At 34.5% G+C, this 18,023-nt stretch overlaps 1 protein-coding gene across 8 annotated transcripts in view; it reads left to right on the top strand.

Moving 5' to 3' along the window:
• CBLB (Cbl proto-oncogene B) overlaps positions 1-18,023 on the top strand; it is a 214,859-nt gene that overhangs the window by 116,702 nt on the left and 80,134 nt on the right. For all 8 annotated transcript variants that reach the window (XM_073804274.1, XM_019923231.3, XM_073804276.1 and 5 more), the window contains 3 exons: positions 1,644-1,781; positions 6,604-6,691; positions 9,303-9,434. In XM_073804274.1, coding sequence (XP_073660375.1) covers positions 1,644-1,781; positions 6,604-6,691; positions 9,303-9,434 — 358 coding nt within the window. The remainder of the gene's footprint in view (positions 1-1,643; positions 1,782-6,603; positions 6,692-9,302; positions 9,435-18,023) is intronic.

Below are 18,023 nucleotides of genomic sequence, written 5' to 3' on the forward strand. Positions count from 1 at the left end.
TGTCCTTTAGCAAAGTCTTTTTGAGTACAGTCAGTTATTGATGATTCCTTTCTTCTCTGCCATAATGAAAAATTTCCACCTTTTTTATTTTTAAAAATTTATATGGTATATTAGAAGGAGGTAATGGGTACAGAAAACAGTGTGGCTCCTGTGGAGTCGTTGGTCTAGACTGAGAGCTGGTTCTCATTGTGACCACAAGAGCAGGCCAGATATTGTGCACATTGACAGTGGCTTAGGTGAGTCATTTTGTTTCATTCAGGGATCTCTCATAACCAGATTTTTCCATAACTTTTACACCCTTCACTGGCATCAAAGTATCTTCTTGCTTCTGGAGTATGATTTGAAAGATGTAATGTGGTTGGAATCACGGAATCATGCAAATTTAACACAGACGTCATTTGGGAAATTATCTTGTCCAATTCTAAATAAATAAAGTAACTGAATCCCTCTTGTGTTCTCTTGTTCAAGGTCATGGAGATAATTAATGGCAGTGTTGGAAGCAAAAGCCAGGTCTCATTGCTATTGGAATAGTTCTCTTAAGATAGTACCCTCTGAAAGGATGTTTTCCTTTCCTTCCCTTCTTGCCCTGTAACAATGATTTCTTCTAAGTTTTAGGTAAAGATGAAATGATTAGACTGTGGTAGACTGTTACAGGTAAGGTGTGATGGGGTGTCTAGGAATACTCAGTGAACAAATCAAATGATTTTGACAAGTATTTGCTGGATATGTGTTTAAGTGGTCCTTTCTCTTGGAAAGTGGTTCGTCTCTTTGGCTTCATGGTAAAGAAAGTAGTTGGGTCTATTACAAGGACATTTGGGTTCTTCAGGATGTACTTTATTTGGGATCCAACTGACAGTCATAATAAGTCTGTGTGGAATTTGTGTGATTACGATTAAGGATCCTAATGAGGGACAGGTTGATATTTATTTTCCGGCTTTCTAGGAGAATATGTTTTTAGAGTTTCTTGAAAAGTCCTTTCCAAAATTTCCAAAACCAATATGAAGTTCTTAATATTTAAAAATCATAACTTCTGGGACTTCCCTGGTGGTACAGTGGTTAAGAATCCGCCCACCAATGCGGGGGACACGGGTTCGATCCCTGGTGTGGGAAGATCCCACATGGCGCGGAGCAACTAAGCCCGTGTGCCACAACTACTGAGCCTGCACTCTAGAGCCCATTAGCCACAACTACTGAGCCCACGTGCCACAACTACTGAAGCCCGTGCGCCTAGAGCCCGTGCTCTGCAACAAGAGAAGCCAACGCGATGAGAAGCCCGTGCACCACAACAAAGAGTAACCCCCGCTTCTCGCCACTAGAGAAAGCCCGCATGCAGCAACGGAGACCCAAAGCAGCCAAAAATAAATAAAATAACTAAATTTATTTACAAAAAAAAATCACAACTTCTTCCTTTCTTTAAAAACCCAGTTTTCTTCAAGGATGAAACCACTTAAATGGAATTATTATCATTGCTTGTTTTACAGATGAAAAAATGGAGAAGGAAAATGGTGTAAAAATAAGTTTGAAGATAGAAATTCTAAATGATTCTGTTTATTCTTTCACTTAAGAAAAATCTAACAGATTGTTTGGTAGTAGTCAGCTTACATTTTGAATGTGATTAAACGTAATTTTCTTATGTTTCACAGCTACATTTTCCGGTTAAGCTGCACTAGGTTGGGACAGTGGGCCATCGGCTATGTGACAGGGGATGGAAATATCTTACAGACCATACCGCACAATAAGCCCTTATTTCAAGCCCTGATCGACGGCAGCAGGGAAGGATTGTAAGTATGAGACATGGGAGTTGGGGGTGCTTATTATTCACAGACGTGGAAGATAGAGACCGCTTTGCGATGGAGGGAATGGGTAGTGAGGCTGATGTTCAGGCTGGTTTTTATTTCAAGACTAAGAAATGGATGTTCCTTAGTTTTTATTGTTCATCTCTTAAAATAGTCATTTTAAGGTAACCTAATTATTTGATATATTTTTTTCTAGCATGGTCTAAACAATCTTCGGGTCTCAATATTGTCTTACAAATATTAGAAGTATACAGTTGTATAGGTACAGTTGGAGAATGGACTCAGTGGAATGATTATTTGATTGTTCCCTACCTAGCTCTGCTCCTGTGCTCCCAAATTGCACTCCCAGTCAGTGTAGGGCCTCTGAATCCTGTTGGGATCATGAGCAGATTCTGACAGGCTCTGTTTTGGGGCCATTGGTGAAGTTGCAAAGGGTTCCCCTGTTTATGGGGTTGCTGCAGACAGCTCACAAAAGCAACCCCCCAAAGAGCCATCCATCAGCTCTTCTCTCTCAGAAAAATACAACTGGTTATTAAATGGGCCTGGGACTTCATTTCCACGGGGAGCACCGTGCTGGTGTGTCACTGAAACGTGTCTTCCTTCTCTCCGCCTTCCTCCCTCTGTTGCTCCCTCTCTTTCGTCCTTTCTGTTCTTTGTTTTTTTTGTGTTATTGTTGTTTTTTAAATTGAAGTCTAGTTGATGTACAATATTATATAAGTTACAGGTGTACAGTATAGTGATTCACAATTTTTTAAGGTTATACTCCATTTATAGTTACTATAAAATATTGGCTATATTACCTGTGCTGTACAATGTATCCTTGTAGCTTATTTTATACCTCTTACTCCTCTTCCCCTATATTGCACCTCCCCCCTTCCCTCTCCCCATTGGTAACCACTGGATTGTTCTCTGTATTGGGAGTCTGTTTCTTTTTTGTTATATTCACTAGTTTGTTGTATTTCTTAGATTCCACCTATAGTTGCTATCATTGAATTTAAGTGTATAACATAGCAAATAAATTCCAACATCAAATTACAATGAGTTTTTGTATCTTTCACAGGAAAAGAACTTATTAACTAAAGGTAGTTTAAAATTAGATGTAAAACGGTATATATTGGGATAATTCTTTAAAATAATTGACTCCTATTGCCTCATGTGACCCTTAAATTGCTAGTTCTACTTTTTATGTTCACTGGTAATACCACATTTTCTTTTTCTTCTTCTTATCCTTTTCTCATCCCTTCCCTTCCCTTCTCTTCATGTCTCCCTTCTTTTACTCACATCAATAATAAATCCATATTCCAGAATTGTATGTTAATAGCTAAGTTCAGTTTATCTTAAGCTGTTTTTTTTTAAATTTAGAAATAGATAAATTCTCCTTTGTTTTTTAGGTTAAGATTGCCTTTCTTCTCCATACATAAAGTTTAGACAATCTGATGGGTCCCTTCATAGTAAATATGTCTTTCATTCATTTTAGTCATATGCCATTCCCTTCACCCTTTTGTGGTATTTTCAGTGTCATCTCCATCTCACTGACTTTTCTTGTCCTTTGCCTTGCTGAGTAACTTAGAGACATATGTGCTGCTCCTACTTGCTGCGGCATGGACTGTGATAGAAGCCTAGCAAGAGAAAGTCCACCAGAAAGAGCAAATAGTTTAAATTTTCCAATAGCAAAAAGTTTTACTTTTCCAAAGTAATTGCAAAAACAGAAAGAAGAAAACGTGATGAGATCTATGTGAAGAGATAAAAGTTGTGAATTTTCAAGAAATAGTTACATAAGAATTGTATGGCAAACTGGTACCAAATGTCTATTTCTCTCTTTTTTTTAAATGATCATAAATTTGCTATTCTGTCATTTATACCTTACCTCTGGTGCATCAAAGATTCATATGTGTAGCTTTCTATTCACTATGATAAGAGGACTTTTGTTTTGAAGAAGATGTGCTTCAGAGTTTTAATTTATAAAAAAGAGGTTATGAGTGAGTATATCTGTAAATGGAGTAATTTTGATATAGCTTTTTTTTTTAAACATCTTTATTGGAGTATAATTGCTTTACAATGTTGTGTTAGTTTCTTCTGTATAACAAAGTGAATCAGCTATATGTATACATGTATCCCCATATCTCCTCCCTCTTGTGTCTCCCTCCCACCCTCCCTATCCCACCCCTCTAGGTGGTCACAAAGCACCCACCGAGGTGATCTCTCTGTGCTATGTGGCTGCTTCCCACTAGCTAGCTATTTTACATTTGGTAGTGTGTATATGTCAGTGCCACTCTCTTATGTCATCCCAGCTTACCCTTCCCCCTCCACATGTCCTCAAGTCTACGTCTGCGTCTTTATTCCTGTCCTGCCCCTAGGTTCTTTAGAACCATTTTTTTTCTTTAGATTCCATATATATATAGGTTAGCATATGGTGTTTGTTTTTCTCTTTCTGACTTACTTCACTCTGTATGATAGACTCTAGGTCCATCCACCTCACTACAAATAACTGAATTTCATTTCTTTTTATGGCTGAGTAATAATATTCCATTGTATATATGTGTCACATCTTCTTTATCTGTTCATCTGTCGATGGACACCTAGGTTGCTTCCATGTCCTGGCTGTTGTAAATAGTGCTGCAATGGACATTGTGGTACATGACTCTTTTTGAATTATGGTTTTCTCAGGGTATATGCCCAGTAGTGGGATTGCTGGGTCGTATGGTAGTTCTATTTTTAGTTTTTTAAGGAACCTCCATAGTGGCTGTATCAATTTACATTCCCACCAACAGTGCAAGAGGGTTCCCTTTTCTCCATGCCCTCTCCAGCATTTATTGTTTGTAGATTGTTTGATCATGGCCATTCTGACTGGTGTGAGGTGATACCTCATTGTAGTTTTGATTTGCATTTCTCTAACGATTAGTGATATAGCTTATTTATATTGTTATAATGCTTTACATCTATTTTTCAAAAGTCAATCAAAATTAACAGATTATAATATCATAATCAGTAGTCTAGCCTCCAAACTCCTGTGCAAATTACCTGTTAATATTTACACAAACACACACACAACACACACACATCTTCAGAGGGGTTTAGCTAGTTGAATTTGAAATTTAATGATAGATTACATTAAAATCTGATCAGATTAGGTTTTAGATTAGATTAAAATATTAGGATTTTAATTAGATAGGTTTTTTGTTTGTTAGCTTTTTTTCCTTAAGATCAGTAAAAACACAGGATATCATCTGGTCCAACTATCAGGGACAGCTCTCCTTTCCGTATAGTTAATCTGATATTGTAGGACATAGGTGATCAAGAAGTTTACTTTGATAACTAGCCAAGATTCCTTATTCCTTCACTGCCATTGGAAAGGGCTCAGCAGTAGCACCCCAGTGTACTGGGGACAGTAATCACTGAAATGCTCCTTATACATTAAATAGAACCATTTAACCTTTCCTCTAGTAACCTTATTGTCATTTTGTAATCTTTCATTTCTGAGTTCTTCCTAGAATTCTACGTTTTTGAAGTGTGATGAACAAAATACATAATAATATTTAAAACTGGCCATTTTAGGGTATAAAAAAAGAGTTACCAACTTTTGCTTATCACTCAATATTTGTAGAATTGTATCAAAACCCTATAATGACATTCTGAATTTGTATCATAGTCAGATGTAGTCAACTCCTTTTCCTAAATCTTAAAAAAAAAAAAAAAAAAAAAAAAAAGACAGTCACTGATATGCTCCTTACCATGTGAGAATTATCTATCCTCTAGGTTCATTTTTTCCTGGTTCACTTGTGTAATTTAAAATACTTACTAACATTCTTATAGACTCTTTATTTAAGGATAGATAGTTTTTGTTACTTCACAGAATAGTTTTAGTATAGTTTTGCCCTTTAAAATATTCACCACTGTAGTATTATGTTCTTAATTTTTCATTCAAAAATCTAGAACAGAAAGATAGTAAACAAAACCAACTGTAACTTAATAAATTCATGAAATCCAGCAGTAATATTACTGCTTTCTTAATCTAAAATATGTGTTTACCAACACAGTAAACTTCATTTTTTAATGAATTTCTGAATGAGTAAAAGCTGGTTTAGTACAGCAAGATAGCACTATAACTTTTAGTTCTTATTTTAATTCTCTCTAATAATGGAACCTTATGTTTATAAACCATTCTGTTTGTACCTTGATTTGAAGTAAGTGAAACATGGAATTGTAACATTTTTAAATTTCTGCAGTAAACGTGTATGTGTGTGTGCACATGTGTATATGTGTCAGGATAAGTGGAAGGTGAAACAGAAAGAAAGAGGATGGGAATCTGGAGAAAGAAAACACCACGGAAGTGTTTGAATAACTTTTGTTGGAAAATTGTGGGCTTTAATTCTATTTTTCTTTCCTGGTGGTACTAAGCATTGTGTAAAATGATACAGTTAATGTTAACTGTGCTTCAGATGAAAGACGTAATAATTGCAAATAGGTGTATATTCAAAGTATTTTGGAATAGAATATGAGTAACCAGGAAAATAAATTTTTAACTTACCTATACATATAGTAAAGGTATTTAATTGAAAATGATTGCTTAATGGCTGAGTCCATATTCATTGTATATTTCCTTTATGAAAAAGATTCCTAGATTTTAACTGTCCTAAAAATAACTTGTAGTATTATGGAAACAGTGATAGAATAAGTTCTTGATGTAAGTTACATAAAAAGGAAACATCCAAATGTCTGTTTGAATATAGAAGAATCTGATTAAATAACTTTAAATGCAATTAAGACTTGTATATTTATGTTAATAAAATTTCTGTTTATAACCCAGCTATCTTTATCCTGATGGGAGGAGTTATAATCCTGATTTAACTGGATTATGTGAACCTACACCCCATGATCATATAAAAGTTACACAGGTAAGGACAATTTCTGGAGACATATTTATAATTAATAAGTATCTCCAAAAAAAAATAAGTATCTATGATGACTTTGAAATAAATAAGATTCTTATACTATAGGTAAAATCATGTGCAGGTATTTAATGCAAAAGATATTTAAGGAATTTTAAGAGTGTTTGAAAAGAAATTACATTACTTTCTGCATTTTTTTGATAAAAGGTTCTGCTTTTAATATTCTTGCTTCCAATATAATATTGGCATTTATGTGGGGAGATAGATAAATAAACCCATAGGTAGGTAGATGGATATGAGGGGAGAGCTATAGTTTTAGAAAACTCCAAAGAAGATTAGGTTAATTATATGCATTAGTTTTTAGAGTCAAATGAGTAATTGAAGCCTATTGTAGACAATAATTATATTCTTATAAATCCATTGTTGGCAGCCTCATAGGTTATGAGTGGGAGTATAACTTGGTAAAGCCTTTCTTGAGGGTGATATTCAATAATTATCAAAATCTAAAGATCTTTGACTCTAGATTCCATATGCATATCACTTGCATATACACAAGAAGATCTATACACCAGGATGTTTACTTTAGCATTTTTCATAAAAATGAAATATTACAATATACCAAAATATTCAGTCATAGGTTAAATACCATTGTATACTCATACTGCATATACCATAAAGTCTTTAACAGGAGGAAGGTAGCTCTACTTATTCACATGGGAACTTCTGCATCTTATGTGAAAAAGTTATGTAAAGCTTAATTATGTAACATTTTATTTTGTAAAATTATATTACTTAAGTTCAATTTTGTAAATAAATAAGAAATTACCATATATGAACATATGAATGTGCTTTTAAAGAATAAAAATAGAAAAACACCAATCTGGCAACAGTCTTTAACTGAGAGAGAACTTGAATATTTTAGTTTACATGTAGTTAAGTTTAAAAATTTTTATAATTTAGATATTTTGTGCTTTGTATAATAATAAGACTGTAATAAAAATAAATAATACGTTTTGGGGAAGACAACAGATAATTTTTAATTTTATTTCTGGTTCTCCAGATTTCAGTCTCAGTGGTCTTGATATTATTAGGTGAAACACACTTCCTGACATGGGTACTGTGTGTGGGCAGTTTTTAAAATTTAATATATGAAAGCCATTTAAAAAAGTATTTAGTGATTCTCTATTTTCTAATATATGTAAAAAGACACGAGGTAATTCCTCATTATAAATCCATTGTTTTTTTTAAATTGTTTAAAAATTCATATTCAGGAGTAGCATCATTCTCTTAAATTACTCATAAATATTTGATTAGCTTACATCTTAGGTTGTATTGAATTCTGCAGCTGTGATTTTAGACTATTTTAATTTTTTTATAATTATAAATTGGCCCTTTGGATTTCATAACCAATATAGATACTTGTCTATTATTTTAGGGATTTCAGTGATATATAATTTATTTTGGATTACGTTAGACTTCTTTTCCATCTTGATCCATTTTCTTGTCTTTTTCCTTAATTTATTTTAAGATTATTTATATAGTCACACATACATATATCATGGTAGACACAATTTATATGTGAATGTGTGGGTATATGTGTGTATGTGTATCTGTGTATGTGTTTATATATATACTTTTTTCTCGAGATTGTAAGATCTTTCATTAGGTTAAGGATTAAATATTGTCATTTATTCATCCTATCCAGGGCCGTGCATGTAGTAGGTACTTACTAGACTAAAACATTGCCTTATTTAAACAAATTTTTATTTCTATATTTCCTTTTCTTTGTATCCCTATTAAATAACACTATTTTTTCATACTTTTTTAATTCTTACCAATGTGTTTGTATCTTCTTTGTGACGTAGATCTTTTCATTATCTGACCACGGAAAGTTTTACTGTGCCAAAAGCTTCTAAACTAGCAAATCAAGAGAATGTTGAATAAAACAATTTTTGGTTGCCGAAATGATGAGATTTCTTGATGGTGTTAGACTGGGAAAAGAGTATGCGAATTAGAGATTTATTATAGAATTTGAAGGAAATAATTTAAACTTACTGACCCTCATTTTTACTTGTTTTTTTTTAAAATTCAGTGTATCTTATTATACTTTGGAGATTATATGACATAATAAATGTGGACGACAGTACCTAGCATGCAGAAAGGCCTTGGCAAATGCTGCTTTACTTCCATTCTGGAATTTCTACAGATAGCTATCTAAGAAATAAAATTAATGATCAGCCATATTGCAATTTGACATTAAAATTAGATGAGTATGTGGCATTTACAAAGAAAATAAAGTTATTTATTATTGCCTTTTAAAACCATAAGTTGTGTCTCTTAAATCACTCTATTGATGCAGGTACCTTCCTAAAGGAACAGTACAAAATGTTAAATAATCCAAAGTATTCAAAAAGCTTATGCAATTGCTGATAAAATCTGTTTAATTTTGTAGACCAAATTGTGATGACCAATTTAAAACATGTCTTAAATGGCAACATGATCTGACAGGATCAAGTGTGAGGAATTTACTGTAAGTCATTGTATTTAAGAAAATTCAGTATTATCACTTCATACTAAAAATACATTAACATTGCCTTTTCTCTCCCCCAAATTCCAGGAACAATATGAATTATATTGTGAAATGGGTTCCACTTTTCAGCTCTGTAAAATTTGTGCTGAGAACGACAAAGATGTCAAGATTGAGCCTTGTGGGCATTTGATGTGTACCTCTTGCCTTACAGCCTGGCAGGTATAATCAAGATTTAATTAGCAACGTTGATGTCTTCCTTATATTCCCTGTGAATATTTCTCTTTTCAGTTTTCTTCATCTTAATGATTCAGGAAGTAATACTGATAAGTGCTTTGTTTGAATGGTTGTTAGAAAAAAATCTCATGTTTGAATCTTTCATTTATATGATTTGATTTCTTTTTGTTTTTATGTTTGCTTTGCATGTATAACTTAATTTTATGATATTAATCGTAAGTAGTTCTACTTCTGTAACACTGTTGATTTCAGAATGTAACTTATCAGTGTTACCAACTAACCATATTTATATTATTTATCATAGGTCAGATTCTATTTATAGTAGGTCAGATTTTCAAGCAATAAACCCTAGTAGATAAATCTTACGTTGATGTTGCAACACCTCTCTTCTCCTGAGAAGATGTGCCTTCTGTCTCACATATGGGGGTCTACAGTTGCTCTGTAAGGCTAAGATAGAATCAGACAGAAAAAGTTTCCCAAATACCTTTAGTTCCCACAGAAACAGGCACTAAATTTTCCCATTTACAGAAGCAGAATTTAAGGTGAGCTGCCTTCCACTCTGTAGGCATTCAATAAATATAAATTGATTTGAGGTTTTAAATTAACACCTAGGGAATAATTGGTTTCCCCAAGGGCTTATTTTTTTTAAAATATTTCTTTATCTGTAATAAAGTTTGGAGATTTAAAAATAGATCTTTGGACAGATTTCTAGTTTTGAATATTTAGAGGATTCACAGAATATTTTGCTCAAGTCATTTTTTTGTTGTTGTTGTTTTTTGTTTTTGCGGCACGCGGGCCTCTCACTGTTGTGGCCTCCTCTGTGTTGCGGAGCACAGGCTCCGGACACGCAGGCCCAGCGGCCATGGCTCACGGCCCCAGCCGCTCCGCGGCACGCGGGATCCTCCCGGACCGGGACACGAACCCGCGTCCCCTGCATCGGCAGGCGCACTCTCAACCACTGCGCCACCAGGGAAGCCCTAAGTCATTTTTAAATTGCTCTGTTTAACACAGTCAGTATTGAAGTCAGTATTGCTGATTGGGTTTAGAAAACAAATAATCAAAATTTCAAGCCTTTTAAAAAATTTTCAGTTGAGCGTATCATCGGCATCCCTACCATATTCCTGAGCCTTCTCTCCAACCCAGAACCTGTGCATTGCCTGAGGAAGGATGGCTTCAGAGGATCACAAAGGGGCAATGCAGACTCATAGGAGCATTGATGTTTGTTGAGCTCATTACTTGGTAATAAAATGTTAATGATTTTCACATTTTCACAGTCTTATAAAGAGGGCCTCTTTTTTCCTTTGGGGACATTTTAAAAATGGATGAAAAAAAAGGGGAAGAACTAGGAAATGAATTACAATTGATTTACATTTTCAGAGTCATTTCTGTACTCCCAGACATCTCTGCTACCTCGCTAAAACTTGCTCAACATCCCTACACTTCTCTCTTTCAGTATGCATTTGGTTTATATTTTACCTGAGGTTTTCCTTGTTATCCTTGCCCTAATTTCCCTTTATCCCTTCATGATGCTTGTGAATTTTGTGTAGTACAGGGAGTTGTACTACACAAGTTGGAGGAAATGGGATGCTAAGTATGGCATCAGCAAACTCTCAGCATAATCACGTGATTGCTATTTAAGTTACCTTAGCAATAATAGTACTGCATATGTAGCAGTGTCTTTTTATAAATGAGTTTCAATAAATTTAGTTACGCTGATAGAAGACAAAACTGTCGGTTTGCAAGTGGGTTTCAAATGTATCAGTAGAAAGTATTATAGAGATGTTATTGACTCAGTGCCTGGCTGACTGGGAGGGGACTACTCTAGGATGATTTGTTGTACCTGAAACCCATTAACTATTTCAGGGTAAGTATTAAGCTGATAGGGGCCAAATGTGTATGTCACCCATTTAGATTGACTTATGTCCTCAGTGTGGTAGTATGGTTCTCACAGATATGAAGAAACTAAAAGTTTGCTTTTCTCCCTAAAGAAAACCAGAATTTTAGGCTGGTACAAACTTCCAGTACTCTACCTCCGTACATGGCCTGTGTATTTCAGCCCCTTCTCTGGGGGCCCCCGGCTTGGAGCATACAAATACATACATATTGCAGGACTTGGCATCTTCAACTTGAAACTTACCTAGCATTTGGAAGTTAAGAGGATTAGAAGTCAGAAGCTCCCATTTGGTTGGCAGAACCTTTGATTAGTAAAGATTATTGTTTATAGTGTCATACAAAGTAGTCGTTTACCTTGTAGCTCAGGGTGAGTGAAAGAGTAAGGCTGAATGTAAAGCAAGGAGGTTTTACTTTCTGTATACTTCTTAAATGAAATTTATCTTTTAAAACTTTAGGGCCAGTGCTATATATTTAATTTAGTAATAAGTCTGTGAACTATTTGCAATAGGTATGGTATGTGCAAAACACACAGGAGTATTTCCCAGTTGTCATGGCTATGTTATTAACCCTTTGCCCTTTACATCACCACAGGTTTTCTATATATTACTCTGTAGTCTCCAAATGGTGCAGTTTCTCTTGCCTGTAGCTAAACAATTCCTTGATTCTCTTCATGATTTTTCATGTTGATCTAATGGCCTTATATTAAGATAGTGTCCAGTCATATTTGTAAATTAACATTTGCGATTTCTTTCTTTCTCTTTTTTAGTCTGAGGTACAGTACTTCTTAGTTTTACTTTTAGAGATTGAGGAAGTGCATAAATTGCCAAGTGCTAAGAACTGTCTGTGAGTAAAATTTTAGGAGAAGCTGTCTGAGAAAGTAGTACTAGAGTAATAGTTGACCAAGTTAAGTAGTAAAAAACTGACAAATTCAAAAGTGCTTAGAAGGTTGAAATAATCAAAATAAATCACACTCATGTCACTAGTGAATAATGTTATTATCCTAATGTAATCATAGAATTTGGCATATAAGTTAATGAAAAATATGCAAAGGCATTATTTCAGCCTCTTTAAAATTCTTCTCACACAAGACAGTTCATGATCAGTAAATATTTTTCTGATTCATCTTGTATATGTCCCTGTAAGCTCTTACCTCCTTGTATTTGTATTATAAGCATTTACAATACATATTTACCTCTTTTGCCTCTAGGATGTGGATTGCTTTACCTGTTTTAGAATTCCTCTCCCCTAGCATGCTACCTCCACGTTGGTAGTTATTCGGTAAATATCTATAGACCGTGTGCTAGATGATGTAAAGGAAAGAGAAGAATAGGGCTAAGAGTACGACAAATAAAAAGACACTGATATTATGGATCAATTGTGAAAAGCCCTTGTAATGTCTCAGTTCTGTCCATTTCTCCTCTGCAAAGTATCAGTGGACTTTTCAAAGACCTTTTATCATGTTTAAGATCCGAGAATGATTCCTAAGAATTTTAAACCTCAGATCCATTTGTTCCATTTAGTAGCTGCTGGGTGATTCCCTTCAACTTTTCACATTTTGGTTTTTTTGCACTTTTTTTTAAAAAAAATTCCTTGCAATATTACTGGCACTAACCTACAGGCAGGAAGACCAAGTTTCTATTTATTGCTTTTTTACACCGAGAAACATGCACAGTGATCCCTGATTCAAGTTTTCTCTACCCTGAAAAAAATTGTTAGGTCAGTGTTTGAGAATTTCTAAGTGATGTTCCATAGTCTCTACATCTCAATGGGATTTTAGTGGTTAGAGAAGCTTCAACTTTTGAACATTTCTGCTTTTGGATAAACTGAATATTTCTACATTTTCATATAGATTTCACACTGTGCTGCCTCCTGCCAACCAACAGATCTGTTTTGGCAGTTTTCATATTTTTGTACGAACAGCAGTATTTGACAGTCATTTAAATACGTTATTGCAAAATGCCCCTGTTATTGAATAAAAATAAGTCTTATGAAATTATTAATCCATTTAAAATACAGTTAACAAACATTAGCTATACTAAAAACCTCACATCGTAGCCCCAATGAGCTGCTCACTGGACTTAACCTAATTGTTGGTCAATATGAGGACAAAAAGAAACAAAATTATGGAACATTTCCATAGTTCTGCACTGTATTGTCAAACATTGTATCTAAGCTTGTAGATGTAATTGGAAATGTTATGTGAGTAGTAAGTCTCTGGATATGAGTACATGTAGTAATATGTGTCTTTTTTTTCCAACTTCTTCCTTATTCAAAATGGTAAAAGGCTAGAGTCTGTTTTCTAACTTTAAAGCCAGTGTTTTTGTTTTTATATGCTTGCTTGTTTTTTCTATCAGAGAAAAAATTGAGTTTTCAAACGTAATTGTGCACAAGGATAATTTGGTTTCCCTTAACTGGCTTGGTAGAAGCTGACATAGAATATTTCATCCGTCAGGCTCCAAGATCTCAAATCCATTCGTTTTCATTTATTTAGCAAACATTCTTTAAGCAGCTTCTGTTTCCCAGGTTCTGTACTAAAGACACAGTCCCTACCCTCAAGAAGTTAAAATTAAATCTAAAAATTTTATCGAGGGGCATGGTACTAATAATCACTTGAAATGAATATCCTGTTATCTTTCAAATTTAATTATGGATGTGAGACATTTTTGTTACTTTCGACTACATTGGTTGGGCATGCTGATATGAAAAGGATTTTAAAGGCTGCATGTCTGCCAAGAAGCTCTGATAAATCAGGTCCAATAGGAAATATTAAACCCTGACCGTAACATATTATATGTTCAACCATTGTGCATTTTTAGCAAGTAGTTCTTCACCAACTTTTCCTTCCATTTGATGCCCTACTTTGGTTTAATTGAAATTCGTTGGAGACTTAAACTTTGTAATTAACGGAAACCCTAAGAAATGCACAGTAGAGGTGTCAGTTAGTTATTATGGGCTGCAAGTGGTTACTCTTTAATTGCTGTCATAATGGCCCATTTAGTCATGCCTCTGAAGAGGTGTCAGATACTTTTTTCTCCTTCTGAAACTGTTATTTAATAAATTGAACTGGCAAGTCTGAGTTTGCACAGAATACTAAGTAAAATGAGTAATCACCTCTCTAGAGGCATTCTTTGAAGTAGTATCACTCTGGGTTCGGCATTTCTTTCTTTTTTTAAAAAAATAAATTTATTTTTGGCTGCATTGGGTCTTCGTTGCTGCGCGTGGGCTTTCTTTAGTTGCGTCAAGCGGGCGCTACTCTTTGTTGCGGTGCACGGGCTTCTCATTGTGGTAGCTTCTCTTGTTGTGGAGCACGGGCTCTAGGTGCACGGGCTTCAGTGGTTGTGGCACGCGGGCTCAGTAGTTGTGGCGCACGGGCTTAGTTCCTCCATGGCATGTGGGATCTTACCGGACCAGGGCTAGAACCCATGTCCCCTGCATTGGCAGGCGGATTCTTAATCAGTGCACCACCAGGGAAGTCTGGGTTCGGCATTTCTGTTCCATCCTTGGCAATGCAATCCTTGGAGAGTTTTCTTTCACTTCCACACTATTCCATGAATATTAACAAAACATGTTCTTCTTTACTTCCTCCATGTCTCCTTTTCTGTAATAACATATTATGCATCAGTGATATTGCAGGGTGATCACATAAGGTGTAAAGTAAGGAACTGTTTTTGTTCTATCTTTCTTTCCAGGAATCTAGAAAATATCTGCTGAATACAGACTCTAAACTGTGTTCTTCAAATCTTTCTTCCAAAATAAAAATGGATACACATATGCCAATTGGATATGCAGCCTTTGTTTGAATTATTGCCAAGAACTTTCAAATTCAATTAAAAGCAAAGTTAATTTTCCTCTGATTATTCCTCCTGCATATTTTTTCAAAATAATTTAAAGGAAAGATATTGGAGTATTCAAAATACTTAGCAAAAAGTCAGCAGATGAAAATTAATAAGCTCGGATTTTAATATGACATGTGATTAAAGAGATTTATAGGTGTACCATATTTAGAGAGCATGACTGGGGAAGAAATGTGTAACTGTCTAAGAGAGGTGAGAAGCCAGCTCAAAGAATCGCATTCAAGGCACTAAGAAGTAATCTTAATATATCTGTTTTCAAAAGCAACCAGCCTTTAAATTTCTAGCCTCAGTGAAGCTTCATAACCTTAGTACTACAAATAAAAAAATATTTGCCTTTAAGAATGTTATAAATTAGTATTTGTCCTTGATTATATGTTATGTCTTTTTGTATAAATGTGATAAAGTGTTGGAGCTCCTCTTTCACTTAGAGAGTCGTGTAAGGGCTATGGTATGTTTCCTCAGCTATCTTACTTCTTTTCTTTGTTCTTGAGACTATTTTTGTAGTAATTATACCAACTGGAATTTAAGTAGCACTTTGGAAGGCTTTGAATTAATTTATCTCACTTTGTCTTTAAGATATCCCTTAAAATGTGCATTCTCTCATTATACCCTACAAAGAAGATGAAATGGCTTACCCAGTGTCACACAGCTGCAATTGGTGGGTGTAGGATTCCAATCCAAGCTTCCAGATTCAGAATGTTTATGCTTCTTTCCTGATTCACTGTTTTCATGGTCCTTCCAAATTAAAACTAGAAGAGTCTAGATTTGTCAATGTCGTCTTCCCTTGCCCACCATAAAAGAACATCAAAACAAAAGATCTCTCTCTCTGTTACTTATTCTAAGATCACTATTAACTATCATCATTCATTCTTTATAGCAAGAAGTTACTAAGTTTTTGTGGGATATATTGTGCTCTGAAAATGGTTAGTATGGACCCAAGCTACTCTCAGTATATGTATGTGTATATGTATCTATCTAGTTATTTATCTATAATTGTTTCATGTTTAGAAAAAGAGATTTATGGTAACTTCAAATCTGTGTGAAGTATAGCAAGGTAATGTACATTAGAAGTTACTGAGATGGGAAACACACCTATAGTAAAAATATACTCATGAAATGAGTATATGAGACTCATGAAGTCTTATGTATTCTCTAGGGCCCTCCATTTATATTGTATTTGTGGGAAGGCATGAAATGATTGAACTTAAAGTGTGCCTTCAAATAATTAATCATCTTGGGAGCAAAAGAAATTGTACTATATATGATGTTTATCTTTTAAAACATTAAAAGAAAGTATTTAAGAGATAATATTGATCTGGACAACATTTAAACAGAAATACTATGGAAGGTGACTGATACATGATGATGATGATGATGATGAGATGATAGTGACAATATTTATTTGGATTTTTACATAGGGTGTTATTGGGGAATGGGAATTTTGGGGGGAACTTAATTTTTTTTTTCTATTTCTCTGTCAATATTAATTTGTTCTCAGGTTACCTAAAGTTATATTTAATATCATTAACTTGCAGTATTTATGGTTGCCAAATGAGTCTGAGTAGTTTTATCATGAGCATATTACATAGTTAAGTTTCAGATGGTGTAGAACACACTGATAACTTCTGTCTCATTTGGTTTGGGAGGATTTATTTGAGGAAGTGAAGTCTACTGAGTGAATTAGAACAGATGGAGTCCAAGTACTTCCTCTTAACTTTCTCAGAATGTGAATATGTTGGGGACTAGAGAAGGAATTATGTATTGGTCCTTCTTCTTCATTAACATATGTTCTGTGATCTTGCGTTAAGTGTATATTGACAGAAACATTATTTTAATTATTGAGGCACAATCCTGAAGAGTTAGGTATCTATCGAAGACATTCTTCATATGTGTTTAATCAACTATCTGACAGAAATGAGGTGGAGTACCAAAACAGCACCAAAATTTGAGATTATGAGTACCAAATTTGACAATATGGTCAAACTTAATTTGCATATGACAATAGTTTACAGAGAAAGTGGTGGGTGAAGTCATATTAGAGGAGGCATGTTGTGTGATCTATGTTTGCAAATCAGAATGGAAGTACATTGCAGCTGGATTTTGATCCTAGTAAGTAATGTAAACGCTCAACAAAGATAAAGCTTAACAGAAAATATATTTTGTGACATATACTCATAAAGCAGCTACTCTCACATCAGTAATTTGTATAGCATTAAACTTTAAGGTAGGAGAGATGGCGAAAAACCTAAATTCAGTTTTAGATGAACCGTTCCCAGTCTTTTTCTTGTACCATCAAGATGCTATTATTGCCTTTCACCTCCTTCCCTTTCCAAACACAGTCTTTTCAGTTACCCCTTATCAGGAAATAGATCACATAAACCAGAAGTTATCCTTAACCAAACAACATGCAAACTGACCCTGGAGGTTCTAAGGAAGTCTTTGAAGGGGAATACAGTTGCTTATGCATTCTAGCCACTGTACTCAAAAATAATATGACTTTAATTATTTAGATTGAATAGATTAATTGTAGTTATGATAACTGTATTATACTTAGGTCTTAAAAGATTTTCTGGTTTTTAGGTACACATACTAAAATGTTTACAGATGAATTTATGCAATGTGTAGGATGTACTTCAAAATTATCCAGGGGCGGAGGGAACAAGTAAACATATAGCTGAAACAAGATTGGGTGTGAATTGGCGGGGGCAGTGTGATGAATTGGGAGATTGGGATTGACATATATACACTAATATGTATAAAATGGATAACTAATAACCTGCTGTATAAAAAAATAAATAAAATTCAAAAAATATTGGGTGTGAATTGA

Source organism: Tursiops truncatus, chromosome 4 (assembly GCF_011762595.2).
Source record: "Tursiops truncatus isolate mTurTru1 chromosome 4, mTurTru1.mat.Y, whole genome shotgun sequence".
NCBI lineage: Eukaryota > Metazoa > Chordata > Mammalia > Artiodactyla > Delphinidae > Tursiops > Tursiops truncatus.